At 30.9% G+C, this 17,608-nt stretch overlaps 2 protein-coding genes across 4 annotated transcripts; both read right to left on the bottom strand.

The window, feature by feature from the left end:
- Positions 1-464: 464 nt before the first annotated feature.
- LOC134712629 (uncharacterized) lies at positions 465-7,165 on the bottom strand. 3 transcript variants are annotated; one of them, XM_063574363.1, is made up of 5 exons: positions 6,542-7,165; positions 2,015-2,787; positions 1,723-1,759; positions 1,422-1,478; positions 465-1,081 (listed from the first exon to the last, which is right to left on the bottom strand). In XM_063574363.1, the coding sequence occupies exons 2-5, from the start codon at positions 2,561-2,563 to the stop codon at positions 699-701; spliced, it is 1,026 nt and encodes a 341-aa protein (XP_063430433.1). In that variant the 5' UTR covers positions 2,564-2,787; positions 6,542-7,165; the 3' UTR covers positions 465-698. The 3 variants fall into 3 exon arrangements, with proteins under 3 accessions (XP_063430433.1, XP_063430434.1, XP_063430435.1); XM_063574364.1 differs by lacking the exon at positions 6,542-7,165 and adding an exon at positions 3,818-3,982; XM_063574365.1 differs by lacking the exon at positions 1,422-1,478.
- A 96-nt stretch (positions 7,166-7,261) lies between these two features.
- LOC134712631 (uncharacterized) lies at positions 7,262-16,147 on the bottom strand. Its single transcript, XM_063574366.1, has 5 exons — positions 16,067-16,147; positions 14,140-14,675; positions 12,694-12,730; positions 12,134-12,193; positions 7,262-11,432 (listed from the first exon to the last, which is right to left on the bottom strand). The coding sequence occupies exons 2-5, from the start codon at positions 14,572-14,574 to the stop codon at positions 11,044-11,046; spliced, it is 921 nt and encodes a 306-aa protein (XP_063430436.1). The 5' UTR covers positions 14,575-14,675; positions 16,067-16,147; the 3' UTR covers positions 7,262-11,043.
- Between the last annotated feature and the right edge of the window lie 1,461 nt (positions 16,148-17,608).

Genomic DNA, 17,608 nt, shown 5'->3' with positions numbered 1-17,608 from the left:
TAAGATTGTTATCTGATGACGTCACAATTACGTCATAGTGTATACTATTTTCACAAAAACGATGAAAATACAGAATTTATGCAGTTTTCTATCTTAATTTCCGTTGAGAAAACATCGTGCGCAGCCGAGAAACAACACAATAATTTAACAGAAGCTTTATTATAACTATTGGCATAATCTCACCAAATATAAAGTTGTTTCTTGAGTGCGCACATACTTTTTCAATCTAAAATCTACTTCAAATTTGAGGAAAAAACAAGGAAAATCACGAAATTTAACAAAATATGCAAATTAAGTCATGATTTGTTGCCATGGTAACTTGTTCGATGTCAACTTTGTTTTGTTTTTCTTAGTACCTTATTCCTTAGTCAAGTTTGCAGTAGTTTAAGAATATGTATGATAACTTTTAAATTTGCAGTAATTTTTGGGCCAAATAAGGGCCTTATTGCCCCTACTCCTTTGACTGTTAGAGTAATTATTAAAAGAGTCGGTCTGTCAGACCCTTGAGTATGTTTCTTTTCTATCATACACGGACCCGTATACCGTAATTATTATATAAACACAGCTCTAGTGTAAGATACAAGGCCTAAGTCAAATTTATACGAATCCACCGAATGTAATCATTGTCGTCATCAGATCTTTGTTACTCCTAATATCAACAGTTTATCAATATTGCCGAAGAGCATCGGCTAAATCTGTTAAAGCTGAAACATTCCGAACGAGCTGGAGCTCTGAATAGACGCATTTCCTTGTGATGGTGTTTTAATCGCAACCATTATTTCATCGCCTTTCAGAAAGTGATGAACCTTTTCGATATAACTGACATGATGGAATACACCGTTTGTTGATACACATGCGATTTTGCTGGATTCAATATTTTTGAAGTTACTACCACTATTGCTGTGACGTAAATTGTGCTCAATATCACCAATAACAGTCGCATTCTTTACATTCATCATAATGGTTACTCTGTTGTATATAAAATATATTCCTGTTTTAGGCACGATTATGCCCTCTTCATTATAACCTATTTTACTTGTACCCCACTTTTCTTCCCAATTTTTCAAACATCGAAGTAATTCTGCAATAGAAAACAAACCTAATATATATTCGTTTGTACATTGTATATACTACGAAGAAATGGAATTAAAGTAAGAATTTCAGGAAATAGAACATAAGATATCTGTTTCTAGTTGTATTGATTGATTAAAAAAAAAGGTCGACAATGTTGTCAGGTGGTTGATATCCCTTCGGGTTTTAACACTTAAATATAACATTCAAGTAGATAGAAGTACTTTTCGTTTTAGCAGAGCTGAGTTACGTAATGAGACATTTCTCCAGATTCAATGTTAATTTTCCAAAAGATAATCAAACTAGGTCAGTTGTTAGCAGGCACTTGTGTTATCGTGGTTATCACTTACTTGAATCTCTTTTACATGTTGTTAGATCTGTGGTAGCTGATGTAAAATGAAAAGCCTCTGTAATGAAAGAATATATATATATCGTCTTTTTACAAAACCTTACGTCGGAACAATTAGAATATTGAACGTTTCCAAGCTGAATTATCAACCATTAGCCCGTTTCATTATCAAGTCGATTATTTAGTGGAATGCAATTTAAAAAAAGATATTTGATAAAATGAATGATATAATGAATACAATCGATAAAATAGAAGAGTCTGGTATATAATATGAAATCATAATAAAGAATGCAGGTGCGTACCTTTGAGTCTTTTATTATCTTCTACATTATCTATGTACTGAAAAAGAAAAAAGAAATTTAACAGCTATACACAAGTAAATGTATCATAATATCATTTGTGTCATTTACTTATATCTAACAGATAATGTTTTCTCTGCAAAGAATTAATAAATGACATGTACCATATGAAACTATATTTCGGAGAAAAAAAATCCCACCACTATTTTTGTTTTACGACACACACTGATCTAATCATGTCAACTTAAAGATAAAGATATAAAAAAAAAACATAGTATTCACAAGCTGGTTTTACCTTCTTCAAAGAATCTAATAAATCCTCGATAGTACACATTTTCCCATTAACTTCATCCACCTTTTGACCATTGATGTAGACTTTACCAAGAACGTCTTTAATATATTGACAAGGAATAATATTTGATTTCTCTGTTGGAGGAGTAACTGTAGATTGTGGCTCCTTTGATTCACCAGTTCTTGGAAGGTGTGTTGGCTGGTCTGGTTTAAGGTTGTCATTCGAGTTAGTCACCTTGTTTGGTGATATGTGAGGGATGATGAACACCATACATGTGATAACAACCACCAGTAATATTGCATTCAGGATCAGCATCACGGTGAAACTTATTTTTAGTTTGTGATATGAAAGCACTATTTCGGTATATTGTTTGTGAAGCTCGTGGTATTGAGACGGACCCAACAAACTTTCCGAAATACTCTGTTTTGTCATTCTTCTGGGTCCTAAATCTGGCACTTGGTCTGTAACTTCACAATATTCGTTCTCACAATTTTGACACATTGATATTTGTGAAGATTCTGATGTTAGTCGAGGTTTCCCACGTGATCCCATCTTAATTTTTATTAAAATACTATTAAGTATTATATTTTACTAGTAGAAAAAGTCTATATTAAGTTTTCCAGAAATTATGATATGCGGGTGTTCCGGAGTATATTTTTGTGTCAAGTGCTCATTGGTCTGTATATCGTTCTTGTATCAAGTGTCTTATTGTAACGTCAATTGATCAAGTTATTATTTCTTCCGGAGACACATATATATTTCCCTTCCGTATTTGACTGAAAAAGATTAAAGATTCGATGTAATTACTAATTATTTTATTTTTAGTATCTATTTTTGTGAAGATAATAAGTATATAGCTGAAATACGAATAACTATTTAAATGTAATTATGCTTGATTTAGTATCATAATACAGTTTTGATGCTTTAAACGCCGAATGACTAATATTACGTAAACAGTTTAGATTGTCTTTAAGATAAACATTTTGTAAATAATGATACTGATACTAATGATTAAGTAACAATCCAAAATAATCTAACAACATGGAACAATTTTGATTAATTTAATACCAATTTCCCCCAAAAATTTGAATTGTATTCAAAAGACGTGTATATTTGTGTCTTTTAAGGTAGAATTTTGGCCATGGAATAGTCTTTATTCATAAGTCTTTTCTATCGTAGGTTGGTCCCCTCCATAAAATATCCAGTATGCATTCGGAATATACAAATAGTATTGTCAAGAATTTCTATAACGGCTGGGAAACAGACTATTTTTATCGATACTCTAAATATGGCATTAAATATATCAAAATAATGTTGCAATTTGTGTACTCTTTTTCATATAGATACATGAACTACTATTTTAAGACCAGTACTGAACCCTCCTGGAACAAGGATTTCTTTTTAGAAAGGACGCAATATCGTTTTAAAAATTATTTTTAAAAGAAGTGAATTCAAGGAAAATTGATCTTGTCCTAAATTTATATATCCGAGATAATTTATAAAGAATGATAAAGATGTATTGTAAAATGAGAATGTAACAAAGTAAGGTGAATAAATATATAATGTCGTTATAACACAAATGAAATACTGCACATTGAAATAATCACCTTTTCTATTTCTTGTTTTGCACTTAAAGTTTTATTTTAAAATTCATAAGATTTAAATAAATAGAAGTCTGGAGTACAACATGTACCTGGAGTGTACCAACTTTATCAGCTGTTTAACCACAATTTTCACCTGATTTAATATGTAAACATAAATCAGTCAAAATATTAACCACGGGAAAAACTGAGAAAAAAAACTTACTTGCTATAGGGGGTAATTCCTACACTCAAATCAAATAACTCAAAGTTAACCAGTGCTTCTGCAGTTGCTAATGTTTTGAAATTAAAAGAACAAGCCGTCCCTTGATTTTCTGAAATCGTTACGACCTGCTAAGCAGCCGCATATTATTATAATAAATGTAAACAGTAATGTAAGCCAAGGACGTTTGGTTTATCCGGGTATATATATATAGTTAAATTTCATTTCAATTTAATCATTAGACATACGAGTGTTATCTACAGGTAATATTATCCACCCTTGCTTGATATACGTGACGCAAAAAACATTTAATGTAATTTAAAATTAATATTATGTCCCCTTGAACGTTATTCTTTTTAGAATCAAGCCAAAAAGTTAATGTTGATGAGTAGCAAAACCCCCCGAATTTACAGATACATACTAAAAGAGTTTGGGACAATTTCCCCTGAATGTATTTTACACTAGCGTGACTGTCCGAACTCGTTTTTGTTTATATAACGTTTTCTTTTAATCAATTAAGATATACATTTTTTTTAAATGATTTCAAATGTTGCAATTATTCAGGTTTTTCTTTATTAAATTACCGTAAATTGGCTTAATAAAATTAATAATTTGACATGTTGATATGTTTATAGCTGCGGAACCGTAACTTTTATGGTCCTTTTTTTGTGTCCGCAATAGTCAAAAGATAACACAAGGACCTAAGAGCTAAGCTTCCGCAGCTCATATATTTATTGACGCAAATCTTCATTTTATGTTTAACTCATTGTGTTTATAGTAGATTAAATACGGAAATGAGACAAAAACTATCAAAACATAATAACTAGAAATTAGTTTGATTGACGGATTTTTGTTTGCAAGATGATCACCAGTGGCAAATATTTCTTGGATATTCAGGGCAAAATAGGTAAAATTTTAAAGCAATGGGCAATTCAACCCCATAAAAAGGGTTATCGAACGTGCAGAAGTAGGCACTCTCCATGCAAGAGGCATTGGATTTAAAGTCCGATATCCCAACCTGAATAATAATTTGAGAATATGACCTTTATATACCGAAGTACAGAAGATGAAAACTGAAAAATATCAAATATTCAACGTTGTAGATTTTCTCCAATACGAGATTCCCGAACGACAAAACTATCGGTATTATATCCATATTACATTCTATCGAATATCAGTTACGAGGACAAATTAAGAACCTTTTAATAAATGTATGCTTCCGTTTGTCGAAAATAAACCATTTATTGCGAAATTCGAAAATAATTTTTTTTTAACATTTTATTCAAAATTAATAAGATAATAATAGCAGTCCTATATGGTTCTTGATCATTGAAGAAATTCTGATTTTGTTTGTTTGCTACCAGTTTCTTTGACATCTTTTCCATATGTGCCTAAGTTTATTCAATGAATAATAACCACAAAGGTCTTTTATAATGACTTTAGAAAATATAAATATATTTATTTAAAGCTGTTGAACATATTTGTGTACATCAAAGTCGAATGTTTATAATGCCATTGCATTTCTAATTTTGAGGTTGTTTTGCATTGTACCAAAAAAAATAGTGATGTAACAACATATGGAGAGATGGAATGACTACAAATGAGACAACTTTCCACAAACAACAAAAAAAGGACAAACAAGGAGGGTCCAAGCAACAGTAAACTATACGTTATCGTATGGGCTTAACAATGAGTAAAATCCATGTAAATAAAATTGTGAATGGAAATGGGGAACATGTTAAACCCCGCCACATTATTTATGTATGTGCCTGTCCCAAGTCAGGAGCCTGTAATTCAGTGATTGTCGTTTGTTTATGTGTTACATATTTGTTTTTCGTTCATTTTTTTACATAAATAATGCCGTTAGTTTTCTCGTTTGAATTGTTTTACATTGTCCTATCGGGGCCTTTAATAGCTGACTATGCAGTATGGGCTATGATCATTGTTGAAGGCCGTACGGTGACCTATAGTTGTTAATGTTTGTGTCATTTTGCTCTTTTGTGGATAGTTGTCTCATTGGCAATCATACCACACTTTCTTTTTTATAATGTATCAAAGAGACAACAACCCGAACATAGAAAACACAACAGCAGAAGGTCACCAACAGGTCTTCAATGTAACGAGAAATTCCCGCACCCGGAGGCGTCCTTCAGCTGGCCCCCAAACAAACATATACCAGTTTAATAAGTGATAATGAACTTAATACTAATTTCCAAATTGTACACAAGAGTCGTTAGTAAACTAAAATAAAGGCATCGGATAAAAAAACGAGAAACAGTTAAAGAGCGAAAATTCGGCCAGATTTAGAATTATGACATGAATTAAACTTGCTTTCACAACGCATTGTGTATTGATGGTCTACACAAAATTTCGAATTAAGCTTTTAATAATTCTGTGTTTTCAATATCAGTTGAAGAAATACTAAATAATGATATATAGTACTTTCTATAATAAATGTCTTTACTTACTAGATGTTCTATATATTTGTGTGTTTTTAACATACATTTAAGCACTTGGAAATTCCTATTTCAAAATTTTCCATTTCAACATGGATGTAATAACATCTATGATGATTTTATAACTACATATAAAGTGACAGGTTGAATAAATAAAATACATAACATTTTCTTAAAACTAACACACAAATCAAATTAATTTTAGTACACCTTAGGCTTATTTAGTACGACATCATCGTTAGTAAAATTATGATATTATTCGTTTACTTACATAATTTATGCAATGTTCTAATTACTTTTCAATCCTCATTCTTTAATCTGCATTCTTAATATCAGTTTGAGTTTATTGTTTCGAATTCCAATTTATTTGTAATATTCAGCATTATCCGAGACATTTTGCTTATTATAAAACATCTCTTATATTAGATTCGATGTGACGGAATGAAATCACAAAAATATATATGAAAATATTATAGGTTACCTCGTATTCAGACAAAGAAAAGTCTAACTAAACCACAGAATAACGACCGAGATATCTGAATTCCAGTCATTGCACTTTATATCAACATAACCTCATTTTCTCATTACACATACATATTCTTGGCAGCAATTCTGACACAGTACCTTATTCTAATCGTTTACAAAAACATAACACCTTGTTGTAGTGCTTTAATGGTTTCTGACAGTGTGAATGTTTGAAAAAGTAGTTAAGTATAAAACATTATTGTATAAAGTTAATGTAATAGCAGATTATATTCCACTTATCGTAGTTATTAATTTTCTTTCTAAAATTCACACCCTAAAATAACTTCCATATGCCGTACGTTGACCTGTAGTTGTTAAATTCTCTGTCATTTGGTGACATTCTCTCGTCGAGAGTTGTCTCATTGCAATCATACCACATCTTCTCTTTTTACTATTTCATATTTCAGCTAGTACATTTATTTATACTAATACTTTAAAATCAATGAAGGATATTGATGTAAATCGGTAAATATTGCATTTTTATTCAACAAAGAAATCTATATAAAATATTTATTTCTATTCTGTACATTATTTGATTTAAAATCTTTTATTTAATACTGATAAAAACGGCGTATTATAATAACCTTATAAGATAGCATTAAAAAACTTTAGTGATGGAAGTACATAAAAATCTTTCGTCGCCACAAACCACACCGGAATAGGTATAACAGTTTTCACGTCAAACCACAATGTCTTTCTGAATCATAATCTTCAGGTAATCAGTGTGTTTTCTCTTTGTTTTCTACATAGAAAGCTGTTTTACAGGTAGTTAAAACAGATTTAAAGCACCAAGATAAGATTACAGTACGTGTCACTCGGTGCAGTACAACTTGAACGTGCGGCAGAAATATATATGACATAATAGATTCATAGGAATATATATTATAGTAATGCATAACACACGTCGTTGAATTAATTTGCACTTAGTTATGTACTTGAACCAGAAGCAAGTTTTCATCACAGACCTTTATTTACCTTCTCAGGGAAAAATCATATGCTTACAGAGATTTCCCGAGATAAAGTTGTCTGGTTTTATTTTAAGTACTGCAACTATATATAGTAACAGGTTCTAATTACAAACAATCATTGGCTGTTAGTTTTGTGAATTTTAAAAGTACTATAGAAAATTCAACTAAATACATACATGTAAATCAAGGAAATAAAGTCAACTTGAAAAGCGTATGAAACATGAATTATAGAGTTAATAATTATAAAACAAAACATATATTTACATGATATAGTAACTTAGTAATATATTAATCTCATGTGGTACTTGCAGACTTTGAAAATCAAATTATCTATCTGTGCTTTGATTGTTGGCCTCAATTTGACGACATTTTATTTTATGTTTATATATTTTATTTTATCGTATCTCTTTAATAAAAACTGAAAATTACTTTACGTCCATACACAAGTATGATTGGATTCTTTAAAAATACAAACTTCTCAGTACGAGTACATCTAAGTAAAACTTTTCCGGTGAGTCATTTTAAATTTGTTTCGATATTATCTGTCCCAGTGGTCTGATTATTGGAACAGATACAGGTAATGTTACTCCAGGTATTAATATTTTGATCTCATTTTAGAATACACAAAAGGAAGTGTCTATTTATATACAGATTCAACGAAAACATCATTCATAGGGAAATTACCTTTTTTGATACAAGAGAAATGAAGGAATCTACAATTTATGAATAAAATATATTATGCAATAATGTACATAAAAAAATCATTGAAATGCACCTTAATCTATGCAGATAATATAAATCCAAAAATACTGTCAACTATAACTTATAAAATGCCTCATTGAACATAACATTTGTTGTACGTCTAAAAATAAACATTCACTTCAAATTGCGTTTTCTAAAAAATCCATCTACAGAGAACGATTAAAAGTATTAAGATTATTAAGTTCTTGCTAGCTACAGTTACGGTTCAATGATACGAAAATAAGAGCAGTCGGTGCATTCCGTTTTTCAGTAGCAACCAACAAGGGTTAACATGAAGCGTTGATAGAGATCCAAGACGACAAAATAAACGTTGTGACGGCTTCATGTAGATTGTGAAAAACTACTTGGTTTATATATTGACAAAAACTTAAATTAGAATCAGCAAATAGATAAAATGTCAATTACTATATCAAATAGAATCAACTTATTACAAAAGATAAGAAAATATTTACCTATGCATATACGTATTATCTATTTTAATGCTTATATTCTGCCATTATTTGATTATTGTTGCAATATATGGGGAAGTTGTTGTGAAAGTGGAATAAATAAACTTAATAAATTATTAAAGAAATCTGCTAGGGTTATAGTAGAAGCTGACATAATGACATCATCCAGTTTATTGTTTAAAAGTTTACACTGGTTAAATGTGGAAAAACGAATTCAATACCAAAAGGCAATACTTGTATTTAAATCAGTTAATGGCATGGTTCCTAACTATTTAGAAGAAAATTTTCATTTTACTAATAATCAAAACTATAACTTACGTTCAGCTGATGAAAAACTATTAAATCTTCCAAAACCAAAAACAATTTTTTTAAAGAAAACATTTACAAATTCAGGTTCTCAAATATGGAACAGTTTACCAAATGAAATCAAAATGAGTGATACACTTGTATCTTTTAAAACAAAATGTTACAAATTTTTCATCAATTGTGCAAATTAATATGCATTTTCATTATTATCTCAATACAATTGTATATTGTGTATAATATAACTTTATTATACTGTTTGTACTTATAACTATGTTATTATTATTTTGAGGACTCTCAGGAAGATTAGTTTTAACTAATGGGATCATCCTCTTGAAATAAAGATTATTTATTTATTTATTTATTTATTTATTTCATGCTGGATTTTGTTTCTTATATTTTTCTTCATATCCATCACTTTATATAATTAAGATACCGTTAAAGGACATGTTTATTGAGCAAGATCTGTTTAATTGACTTCATTTATGAAAATATGATGAAAGCTACATATGTAATTTTTCGATATTCGGATGGAGGATATGTGGGGTATCATTGGTCAATGAAACATGCTCATATTGGACTAAAACAACCGACATCAGAGTTTTAGAGGTTATCAATGTTATCCAATCTGTTGTGAGCTATTATAAACAAGTTTTACTCGTGTACAATATACAATATATGGTAACTATTTTATACCAACACGACTAAAACGTTATCCAGCTTTATCAACAATGCCAGCAAGTCCTGATTTTAACTCTCTAAATACTTTCTTTAGTAACCTGTTGATACAAAGTCCTAGTCTTGATAACTGCGACTTCATAGCAGTAAAACAAATACCTCACAATAAAACCATGATGTACAAAGTGTTATCGCATCACACAAATTTAAATACACGATAGTCTCATGCTGTTGTGATAAAAAAAGAGTACATGATGTTATGTCAGCTGCCTGCAAAAGCTTTACGTACAAATGTCATATATCTTATTTACACAATATAACTTGTTTCAAACGATTTCGGCAAACATTCAATGACACGTAAAACGAAATTATATATGTAGAAGTCATTGATTAGAATGCAATTTTGATCATATAGTTTTAATCAAACGGTCGTGAATTGGACATAACCCGCTCTGGCTGCGCGGAATGTTTCAGTACGCAGCCATGACGACTGTTTGGAATAGGGACGATACACCCGATGTTAAAGGGCACTTTTCTAAATGATAATATCTATCCCTGAGAAACATACCCTCATTTTTTCAGTAACAGTGCATACTTCTCGGCCTCTATCCTGGTCGAGAGACACTTTTCACTTCCCACATATTGTATCCATTGTTTATGTGTTCTCGACCTGAAAATGCTTGAACTATTTTCCGGTGAACGTTTAGCAAAGTAACACTTATCAACCCATCTGATCACGGTATTATTACCGATCATCATGTCTTCAAGTCATATATGTTATGGAAAAGCTATATTGACAAAATTGTCAATTTTGATGTCACACAAAAGACACTTTTTGTCAACATTTGATATGAGCTAATACCTTACCCTAAAAATTATATTGTGTCCCCGTATTCATTCTCATACAATATAAATATGAAAAGTACGTATTTGGGGTAAGACTTTGGCTCATATTTAAATGTTAATGGTATAAAATCTCTTTGTTGGACATTACGTAGATCTTTTAGCTTTATACAAGCAATAGATTTCTCGAATTCAATGGGTAATATAGGAGCTCTTTCTAACATTCTCCCTGCTTTCAAATAGTTTCAAAGTTTAAACATTCCAAACGCACCTGAATTAACCGAGGGTTGCATTATAATGTCTTTTGGAAAGTCTAGAGCTACTTTAATTTGAGTGCCTTGCTCTAGGTACTGTATCTTCTCAATGTTACTGATATGGCTCATTGTATTCTTTATGACACCACATTTAACCATACTTGTTTCGACGTCAGAGAAATGGTGTCCTGTGTTACTAGATCGGATGGAATGGGTGATTGTTTCCATATCATTCACATGACTGTTAACCTTGGCATTAATTACAACACGACTGTACAAGAAATATGGCCCACTGGAAGGTACTTCTATAATTTCATCTTTCACGGAGATTTTAGTTGTGTTCATTGATAGTTTCCAATTCTTCAAGCAATGTAATGTTTCTGTAAAACGTAAAAAGTAAAAGATCCATACATAAACTCATACTGAGATGTTCACGAAAGCTTACAGATACAGATTGAAATGTTTTTTCAAGCTTGTGAATATGTCAACATAGACACGAATGTACGACTGATTTAGTGAATTACATTTATATTCATTAAGACCCATAATTGCATTATTTGGTCCTTGGTTGATACTTATTTAGCCCTGTAAATTCATCATTTGGTCCTTGGTTGATACTTATTTAGACCTATAAATGCATTATTTGGTCCTTGGTTGATACTTTTTTAGCCCTGTAAATGCATCATTTGGTCCTTGGTTGATACTTATTTAGACCTATAATTGCATCATTTGGTCCTTGGTTGATACTTATTTAGACCTATAATTGCATCATTTGGTCCTTGGTTGATACTTATTTAGACCTATAATTGCATCATTTGGTCCTTGGTTGATACTTATGTAGCCCTGTAAACGCACCATTTGGTCCTCGGTTGTAACTGTTTAGACCTATAATTGCATCATTTTGTCCCTGGTTGATAGTTGTCTCATTAGCAATCAAACTACATCTTCTTATTTTCATATGATTGTATCCTATAATACCAGCAACTGTATGGTGTATGGCCTTGTCGTTCTTAAAGAAGCCGTACGAACTTGACATAAATATATGATGTCTATTATCATGTACACAAAAAAAGCAACTTACTGCTGTCTTGGCATCTGTCCGTATAGGTGTTATTTGTCACTAAATGGAATGCAGCAGAATCTGTAACAGATAAACACACAATTTGTAAATTGAAATTTAGAAAAAAATGTTGTGTTTGAATTTATTATTGTATTTATTGCAGTTTGTTCTACTTCATTTTATTTTAGATTTTTTTTTATTTGAATTCTGTATTATTTTCTAAAGACAATGTATAAGAGTTTTTACAGCCAATAAAATGGTCCTCTTATTTCATGGATCAAGAATTCAATTGATCCCCAATCTGTTGTAAATTATCAGTGTTGCTGTGGTGATTTGTTTTCAGATAATCTAGTGCGTACATACAATGCATGTATTGTACCCTTTATCCTAATCACCTCTTTTACGTGTATGGTTTGTATTGTTGTGGTAGTTCTTTCGTGGTAAAACCATTCAACGGAACACAATGTTTCATTAACGATGATTAACCTAGACGACAGCAGATAGTTCTTTAGAAAGAAGTACTAACTTCAAATAATATCAAACATAGTCATCGAGCGGCTACGTCAATGTGTTGAACTTACCCAGTGATTTATTCTTTTGCATTACATCTTCGACATGCTAAAATAGAAATAAAATCATAGCTAGACTTACAGTAACTTTTTCTATACGATTATCTCTGCGCATGAAGTAAAGGTTTGGAGGAACCAGGCCAAAGAGCAATCAAAAAAGGATGTAGGACAACACCATGGCTGAAAGAATAGGCAGAGAGACAAAAACAGCCCAAAATGCACCACAATGAAATTAGATATGAAAAATACCACACCAACAACTACAATGGCGATCTTCGTATAATGTATTAACAGTTTTCTTTATGTTTTATATTACATAGAAAATCAAAACCTTTTATATTAGTTATAAAGACAATTATTATTACTTTTACCATAACATGTATGTTAATCAATTAATGGGCCATTTACTTGTAAAAAAGAGTATGATAGATCTTCCATATCAAAAAATAAAAATATGTGATATAATTGGTAATAAGACAGTTCACCAGGGACCACATGATGTAGATGTTAACAACTGGACACTATATATTAAGTCGTCTAGTTACATATAACATTTATACAGCGAATAGCTTACTAACTTAAACAAAGGAGTAATGTAGATCTGCCAATGGAAGTTTATACAAATCATATCTTCTTACTTTTTTTCCCATTAAGCATGATTACAACCACTGGTATACTTACTTGGATGAAGGAGTCAATGAGATCTGCCATCGAACATTTATCGCCACTGACATAGAACATTTACAACCACTGGTATACTTACTCGGATGAAGGAGTCAATGAGATCTGCCATCGAACATTTATCGCAACTGAAATAGAACATTTACAACCACTGGTATACTTACTTGGATGAAGGAGTCAATGAGATCTGCCATCGAACATTTATCGCAACTGAAATAGAACATTTACAACCACTGACATACTTACTTGGATGAAGGAGTCTATGAGATCTGCCATAGAATATTTATCGCCACTGACATACTTACTTGGACGAATGAGTCCATCAGATCTTCCAAAGAACATTTACAACCACTGACATACTTACTTGGACGAATGAGTCCATGAGATCTTCCATAGAACATTTACAACCACTGACATACTTACTTGAACGAATGAGTCCATCAGATCTTCCATAGAACATTTACAACCACTGACATACTTACTTGGACGAATGAGTCCATCAGATCTTCCATAGAACATTTACAACCACTGACATACTTACTTGGACGAATGAGTCCATGAGATCTTCCATAGAACATTTACAACCACTGACATACTTACTTGGACGAATGAGTCCATCAGATCTTCCATAGAACATTTACAACCACTGACATACTTACTTGGACGAATGAGTCCATGAGATCTTCCATAGAACATTTACAACCACTGACATACTTACTTGAACGAATGAGTCCATCAGATCTTCCATAGAACATTTACAACCACTGACATACTTACTTGGACGAATGAGTCCATCAGATCTTCCATAGAACATTTATCGTCATCTTTCACATTCTCTACCATTTGACCGTTTCTGTAGAGTCTGTTAAGCTTATTCTTTATTGATAGACATGTCACGTGATCCTGTAATTTATCTGAAGTATGTGGCGGTGTTTTATCGTCCATTGTTGAGATATTTGGTACAATCATCAGCATACAGATTACCACCACCACTAACAGTAAGGCATTCAGAATCAACATACACATGAAACTTATCTTCAGTTTGTGATAGGATAGAATGGTTTTATGGTGATCTTTGGTTGAGAACGGTAATGGTAAAAGTTTGTCTTCAGCATATCCGTTTGTATCCATATTCGTTTTACAATTTACAACTGTACAATAAGCAGAATTCTCTGAATATTGATTGGAGCAATTTTCTTCACTTGAGGACATATTTTAAAAATACACAGGACTTTAACAAAGAAGATTTTTGTCAAATTATTCAAAAACGAATAGAATAGAACAGAAGACAGACTTTTTACTTTTCCTTCTTCCTGTGATAAATAAAAATAGAGGTATACGATTATGTTTAGATATGGAAACAGCACAGATAGGAAATATTTTACAGAGGAGTATATTGATTAACAACAGGAAAATCTTTGTTTTTTTAATTCTATACTTTTTATTCATATTGCCTTACATGCATGCAAAAAAAGTTATTTTTAAAACAATTTGCATTTAAATTGAAAGGTTATAAATAGATACACACAATCGTTCATCTATTTCCGTCCTGCATGATAAAGTGCTAAGTATTCATTTCAATTAAAAAAAAAATTGCTTTGCTTCATTTAAACTTCATTGTGATTGTGAACAGAACAATAAATGCTTTGTTTTATAAAAACTTCATTCTGAACAAAATAATAATTGCTTTGTTTAAATTTATAAACAAAATTTATTGTGGTAGGAATAAAATCATTCAACCGGATAACTAAGTATTTTTTCTATATACTAAAAAGTAAAGTCACAATAATACTGAAGTAAGATGAAAATCTAATCGGAAAGTCCATAATCACATGGCAAAATCAAATAATGAAACACATCAAAACCGAATGGACAAGAACTGTCATATTCCTGACTAGGTACAGGCATTTTCAAATGTAGAAAATGGTGGATTAAACCTGGTTTTATAGCGTTAACCCTCTCACTTTGATGACAGTCTCATTTTCTGTTGATAAGAGAATGAGAATTAATGCTATATATGATTTTATACGTGTATAATATTGGTCCCTTTAAAAAAATAATAAGTAAATGATCGTATTGTAGTAAAAAGTTAAATCTCAAAAATACTGAACTTCAAAAAAAAGTCTAAACGGAAATGCCCTAATCAAACGGCAAAAATCAAAAGCTCCAACACTTCAAACGAATGGACAACAACTGTTATATAGCTGACTTGGACAGGTATTTTTGTATGTAGAAAACAGTGGATTGAACCTTGTTTGTATTGCTAGCTAAACCTCTCATTTGTATGACAGTAGTTACGGTTGTTCTTTAAAACAAACATTAAGAAGAGAACCATCACATTAAAATAATAAACCTTGGTTTCCTAGATAAAAATGAATATTCCACAATATCAAAAGAATCGTCATCAAACATGTCGTCAGAAAAGGTCTGATTTTATTATATATTATCCTAAAATTGTTATTATCACTTTGGACAACACATCGGTGGATATTTGATCAAACATGAAAGTGTGTGAAACAGTGACGAACTGAAAATCCTCAAACAAAGAAATACTCAATAACCTATACAGAAAGTACATACTTTTTTGTGGTTATGACATGTTTTAATAACTGTTAAAAAATGTGTGTTATTATTATTATTATTATTACTATTATTATTATATTTGTTAACGTATTATGATAATATTATTAAATAATTTACTTACGGATCCTTTTCTTTCTAACAGTATTACATTTGTCCTATTTCAAATTTTGCCGGATGAATGGTATATGACAAACATCTAAAAATAGCTATCATGGACATTCCAACGATTTAAATTTGTCAAACATTAAAGCGGAAAATGTATTTTTAATCATTTATTTTACTATAGACATTGAACTTGCTAAATATTTAACAACAAACATTTACGCATGGTACATTGATAACCTTCAACAGTAGGCATTAAATGTGTTGATATATCGTTCGTTTCTATGTGTGCACATGAAACGAAAATGGAAACATTTATAGATTATCGTTCATCATCTCAACGAGATTGATTTTTTCGCTTCAGCCGGGACGACGATATTGAGAAAAGCAATGGAGTTGAGATGACCAATGATAATCTGGTTATCGATATTTTACCTATGACGACGTTGTCAATTTCATGTCAATTTCATTAGAAACGCTACGAGCCTCCTTAGCCTTCTGGCGATGGTTTTCCAACTCAAGCGAGAAGCATAATATGAAAAATTATAACAAAAGAAGATCAAAGGAAATATGCCAAAAAAAGCGAAAATGGAATTTTTTCAAACAAATGATAAAAAATTCTGGCGTGTATGATTTGTTCGTTGATATATTGTTTATGTTATCCTTAGTTTTAAGGGATTGGAAACGGAAAAACGTTATATTAATAGAATTTTTAAATGTTGGATTTGAATTGATGAATAAAACAATAAATTTAAATAAACAGAGTAAACAAATATAACTAGGTTATCTTTATTACACCGATTGCATTTACTAGGACATCCGAAATCTATAACCCCGTAAATCAAATTTACGAAAAACAATACCTAAACGACTTTGCGAGAATTCTCAAAAAAATATTCCAGTGTGTTTCAAATGTTTAATTGCTTATTATACACAATAAAACGTATAAACTAATGTAAAGCTTAAAGTCATATGAAACGAGTGACTGGTGAAAAATAATGTATATCCAATTCCTGAACCAATGCATGTATATATCATAAACAGAGTCTTCTGAGCACGATTTTATAATTTTTTTTCAGAAATGCATCTTATAATAGTTAATTTTTTTTATATCTTTCTGTTATGAGGTGAAAACATGACAGCTATTTAATCGTCGTCTTTTGAAGCCGTAGTTTACCGATTGTCACCTTGTAGTAAACAATCAACAAAAAACATGTATATTGAGCACGTGTTTAACATTTACAATCTGCGCTAAGATCAGTTTGCATACGAAAAAAATGTCGGCGAATTGCTTCGTGGAAGCAAGTTATTAAAAAAAGTAATAATCTTTTAAATATGAACAAATGAATGTTCAGAAAAAAAGTATATGTACATAAATTTGATAATGAAATCTATCCATTTAGTTATAAAAAAATAGGCAACATTTGTTTTTAATTTTAGGTTTCATATGACTTTAAGTATTATCCTGTAATATATAGTGTTAAAGATATGCGTTAAGTAGAAAAAATAGAAACCGTCTTTCGGAAAAATGAAATAATACTATTTTCCTTATAAGATTAGT

Source organism: Mytilus trossulus, chromosome 3 (assembly GCF_036588685.1).
Source record: "Mytilus trossulus isolate FHL-02 chromosome 3, PNRI_Mtr1.1.1.hap1, whole genome shotgun sequence".
Lineage (NCBI taxonomy): Eukaryota > Metazoa > Mollusca > Bivalvia > Mytilida > Mytilidae > Mytilus > Mytilus trossulus.
This window is presented reverse-complemented; position numbering and strand designations above follow the sequence as displayed.